The sequence below is a fragment of the Sinocyclocheilus anshuiensis genome, unplaced genomic scaffold (assembly GCF_001515605.1).
Source record: "Sinocyclocheilus anshuiensis isolate Anshui unplaced genomic scaffold, SAMN03320099.WGS_v1.1 scaffold136, whole genome shotgun sequence".
NCBI lineage: Eukaryota > Metazoa > Chordata > Actinopteri > Cypriniformes > Cyprinidae > Sinocyclocheilus > Sinocyclocheilus anshuiensis.
Genome location: NW_015554074.1, coordinates 822,734 through 828,277, shown reverse-complemented (window position 1 = coordinate 828,277; position 5,544 = coordinate 822,734). Strand labels below are relative to the sequence as shown.

Sequence of the window (5,544 nt, the reverse complement as noted above, 5' to 3'; positions counted from 1 at the left end):
CATTTTATTAGGCTACATCAACCACTCGCGGCAAGGAATCAAAGCCTAAACATTGAAAGTCTTTTTGTAAGTTTCTTTATAGTACATTTATAGTAAATTTCTTCTAAATTGCTCTATAATTTCTCTATAGGCTAGTCGTTTTTCGTGTCTTACTTTGAAATCTTATTTTTAAATAATTATTTACGTTATATTAAATATTTATTGACTTGTTTCTAATGCTGAATGTGCTTTTATTCAATCGGCTTTACAGTTTATTACTATTTTGTTGTTATTTTATTGTGTTTTATTATTTTGCTATTTGCCGGCAATGAAACTTTAATTATTGTTCGTTATTTTGTTCTACACAGCAAGCAAAACATTATAAATAAGCTAAATATGAATAAATTTAGCATAGTCATTGTTTGAGCACTTACCAATTTTAGTAGCCTAATATTTAATATCAATATAGTAATATGCTGTTAGGCCTAATTGTTTGGTAACAATCTTGATTAAAAAGCATGAAACTATTAGCATTGATTTAATGCCCTAGCCATTTGTTTTTATAAAGATTCTCACGTTAACGTGCCATTTATCCTATTGCTTTTTGTTATATTACACGAAGATAAAACTTCAGTTTTCCTATTTCATTCCAATTTGAACCAACAACAGATTCCGGGAGCCAACAGAACTCGTGTTAATATGCTCTTGACACTTTTATATGAAGCTTAATTACCACAGTATTCCGTCTCTGCAAATTACATAGAAAGCCTACACATGCACTCACTTGTTTTCAATAATTGATTACAGTTAAATTTAACATTTGTTTAACAGTGAAAGTAGGCTATTGGTGCTTAACACAGGGTGATGATATTTTATTATGCAGAGGCAATCTGTATTCATAAAAACGGATTCAGTTTTGTGGAGTACAAGAAATCTTTAAAGGAAAGCTTATGAAAAGCACCTATAAAGTCTTAGACCAGGTGTAGATTTCTTGTGGTATTTATCAAGTTTAATATTAACCAATATAGGCTTTCGTCAAAACGGAAAACGCAATCAAGTTTAACCAGTCATGTAATTTACGAAAAAAAAAAGAAAAATAGAAATTTTATGCGTGCAAATTGTTACGCAGCAATTTTAAAGGTCAAATAGGTTGCTTAATTTTACAATGACCCACCGGGACGAATGACAAAAAATTTATATTGCTAATGATCCGAACTAAAAGCTTTTTTCGCCAAAGGAACAGAACCAAATGTTTTCAGAACAGATAGCAACTTTATCTGCTTGTTAAATCGAATGAGGTTAATTCACTGTAAGATGGCCATCTCCAAATTCCAGCATAGAGTTTCTCCACCATGTTTGTTATTTCCCTCTTCTTCCATTGGACGACATATTTTGGCTCTTTCCCTTCCTGCGTTTCCCATTGGTCGTGCTGGACTTGACAAACACTGAGAGGGTTGCCCCTAACGCTTCGAAGTGAAGCAGAAGTGAATATCAATCAGAGAGGACTCAACGACAGAAAAAGAGACGTGGAGAAGTTGGACGGAGACTCAAAACATCGAGATATATTAACAAACTATCTTCTCGGACACGGTATTGAGCCAAAGTCTCTTCGTTGGTAATGGGTTCTTTTATTTTTAAGCCTTTAAAGGGCATAAATTAGACTTGGGTTTGGATTACCGTCGTCACCGGAGACCTAAATCCACCCGTTATAAACATTTTGCGCGTGCGGCATTCCTGCGCCTGCCGCCTGGACGGAGTTCTATTTATTCTCCGTTGGATTTGCAGTGGGAGAGATGAGTGACAGGAGACGATCCGCTGCTGCTCTGAGTTCACGAGCGCACGCCTTTTCGGTAGAAGCCCTGATCGGGACAAACAAGAAGCGGAAGCTCCGGGGCTGGGAAGAAAAGGAACTGGAGCTGTCTATGGAGAGCCTCGCGAGCAACGGACAATTGGAAGACGGCGAGGATCCTGCTAATTGTCTGGATATCGATCCGGGTTAGTGCGTGGTTACATGGCAAACTGAATTGCCATGCACTCAGTTAACATCCCGTATAACATTTGACGCATTAGCAGACTAACGTTTTGCCCTGGAATAAAATGTTTCAATTAGGCTATAGGCCTATGCAGTGAGCCCAATTGTCACTTTAATTCAGTAAAGCATTATTTTAAATAATATTGAACAACAGTTTTTTTTATTGTTAAATTACTTTGCACAAACTAGTTAAAGCTATATGATGTTATGTCAGTGAAATTTAAATTTAAAGTCCTATTTTTTTTAGACAAATCCAAAAGAAATTCAAGTATAATAATTCATGACAGACAAATAGTGTTGGAATACCACAGATTTCATTGTTCTAAAGTACAAAATTGCATTCTACAATAGAACATTTAAATTAAAATTTAGTGGTGGGTTAAATTTAGGGTAATCGATACTGTCAAATCTTGCTCTTGTGTTTTATAGGTCAAAAGAAGAGTATATGCCTTTATTCAAATTATTTGGAAATATGAACGCTCAGTTTGAAACTATTCCCTGTAGATGTCAGTTTGTGCCTGTTATGCCCGTCTCCAGGTCGCCTAAAACGATAAACGCTCGTGTGAGTTCACGCTTGCAGGCGCTCACGCACATGTGAGTGTGTGTGTGTTTCTTGGTTTCATCGCTGTAGTTCAACTGTTGCAACGTTAGTCATCACTTCATTAGTCTCGCTTCAGAAGCATTTGCCATTAGGCAGACCATTAAGTCCCACACAACAGGCTGCTGACTGATCATTCTGTACATATTCTGATATAGCCCTCTATTGACGTTGGATTTAAAATATGACTATTCGCCTCATTTTAAAAATAATGGTGAGCACAGATAGACAGAAGTTATTTCGGCGTTTCTGAAACCAAAGAGCAGCATTTTTCAGAGAAGGACGAAAATTGAGACAGGTGAGTAGGCCTATCTTTATAACAAAAAATTTAATTTAATTTTAAAAAAAAGGACAACTGTCAGACAACTTTTAGTAGGTTACTTTAATAATGAACAATATTTGATTTGATTTCGAGATTGCACATTTTGGGCCAACAGGTCACAGTAGGCCTCCATGTGCACATATAACGGATTGTATTCGTACTAAACCAACAGTAACAGCAGAAATAATTAAACTTCATTTTTTCACGTCGAACTGTAAACCATTGGTGCAAATTATACGGAAATCCCAAATTTTGCGTTAACTTATAAGTAGGCCTAATAAACGTAGACCTTTAGGTAGCTATTCTGTAATATAATGACACTTACAGGTTGGATGGTAAGTCCAGGTCATCGATACATTTTAAATAAAATATTTGAATTACTTAACAAAGCATTTTAACTTAACTGCGCAATGCTCATGTTCTTATTTGGCCAAACAGAGAGTCCATATAGCCTATAGAGTAGAATAGAACATCTTTTTTGCTACAGGACCCGAAAAAAGGACCACATTAGATGGTGTCATTTAATTAAGCGGCACAATAATTTAAATGAATCTAAATAAATGAAGTGAATCTTGTTATCTTGTCCCACGCGCATGTATACAGATAAACTTCTCTTCTGTCAGAGGTTGATATCCTCAGACACGGATGACTTGATTCTGTATTTGAGTCAGTTTCTGCTTCCCTTTGGGTGAGCACAAATTGAAACATTTCTACGTCTTTGAACAACAGTATCTAGAGTTCTACGTAGGTCCCATCTTGATTAAATTACAGAGAAAAGTATTTAACTAGCCTATAAACTTTTTTATTTATTTATTTATTTTTAAATGCATTTCAAAGTCTCACGTCGGCGTTTTAGCGAAGCAGGTACTTAATGACGGTACTTAATTTGAAGGTACTTAATGACGCCTTCAAATTCTTCAATAAATATTTAGTGAATAGGCCTACTCCTAAAGTCTGCCCTCATGTTAGGTTAGCGTTTTGTAGTTTTCTAAATGACGTTCCTTATTCGGTGTCATTTAAACCATCATATTTTACCCCTCGCTCGCATAATTCCCAGAGAGACAGAGTCAAAATGAAAGACGACAGATGTGTACATTTAAAAGGAGCCTTAATCTTTATTTTTATTGCCTCCCTCTTACATGAGACTGAATGAAGTCCAGCGGAAACAGGTGGTTCTGTTCCTGGTGGATTGGGTTACGCTGCAATTTCATGCTTAGTTCGCCTCTGTCCCAAGAAAAAATTAGGTAATTCACGACTAATTCAAGCTCTATACGGCGAAATGAATTTGTTGATGTGAAAGTAGCGTGCTGCAGTATCAACGGGCAGAAGAAATTAATCTGCTATTATTAGTAGGCTATAATAACCTACAAATGATGTGTTTGTATTTGCGTCATTGTGTGAACTCAGAGACAAGAATGACACAGATTCCATTTTTACGCATTCACTATGCAGTCATAAATTACAGAACACGTTTGTTCGAAGTAACCTAAATGAACTCCAGGACAGTTGGCTGATTAGTCAGCATTGTCCATGTTAAAGGTGACGTTTTTATATTTGTCACTCTCTTATTTTGAAATGATCCGTTATAGTTTGTAGTGTTCAGCTGACGCTGGTAGTCAGTCTGCAGTTTGTTGTGTTATGTCGTAAGTAGTAACTCTGGCAGAGGGTATAGACTTGTGGAATGGCTCAATGACAGCAGCTCAGAAACGACAGCACATTGACTGACGGGTTTGGATGGAGATGAGGACATGCCTGAGAGATCGCGTGAAAGAGCCGATGGGCTTCATTACTGTAATTACGCTGATTGAATCTCTCACGAGGTTGATGAAAAGTCTGACTCGGGCTCTAGGGCCTCAGAGGGTTCTGTGCTCGGGGTGCTGGTGGTTTGGCCAGGGCAGTGTTAAAGTAACACTGAAGCAGAGTTACCACTGTTGAGGATTATGTGATATGTTTTCATGTCTAAAAGCCTGAGAAGTAGTTGTTCATCTTCAACATTGTTAACAGTGGGGTTTCTTTAATAATGCTCACTCATCAATTCATTCATTGCTTAATTATCCCATTAACTTTAACTCAGCTTCAGTGTTACTTTAACACTCTGTAGATTGGGACAATATATACTCTGAGAAAAGCTGATTTAACTCTGGGGATTTTGCTGTGTGGCCAGTCTCTGCAGTTTATGGTTGCACAGCATCATTTGCATGACATACACCGCCAAAGCAACCCGGCACATTTCAATAACCTTTGTAGGTTCTGTAGATAATGCTCACTCATCAATTCATTCATTGCTTAATTATCCCATTAACTTTAACTCAGCTTCAGTGTTACTTTAACACTCTGTAGATTGGGACAATATATACTCTGAGAAAAGCTGATTTAACTCTGGGGATTTTGCTGTGTGGCCAGTCTCTGCAGCTTATGGTTGCACAGCATCATTTGCATGACATACACCGCCAAAGCAACCCGGCTCATTTCAATAACCTTTGTAGGTTCTGTAGACACCTGAATAATAAAATCTGTAGATAATTAAACCACAGTACACTCTCAAAAATAAAGGTGCTTCACGATGCCATAGAAGAACCTTTTTGTCTAAATGGTTCCATAAAGAACCTTTAA

General features: G+C 37.0%; 1 protein-coding gene across 1 annotated transcript in view; it reads left to right on the top strand.

Annotated features, from left to right (window-relative positions):
* Positions 1 to 1,477: 1,477 nt before the first annotated feature.
* Positions 1,478 to 5,544, top strand: part of tbx15 (T-box transcription factor 15) — a 24,692-nt gene continuing 20,625 nt past the window's right edge. The window contains 1 exon segment of the mRNA XM_016460876.1: positions 1,478 to 1,974. Coding sequence (XP_016316362.1) covers positions 1,773 to 1,974 — 202 coding nt within the window. The 5' untranslated portion in view covers positions 1,478 to 1,772.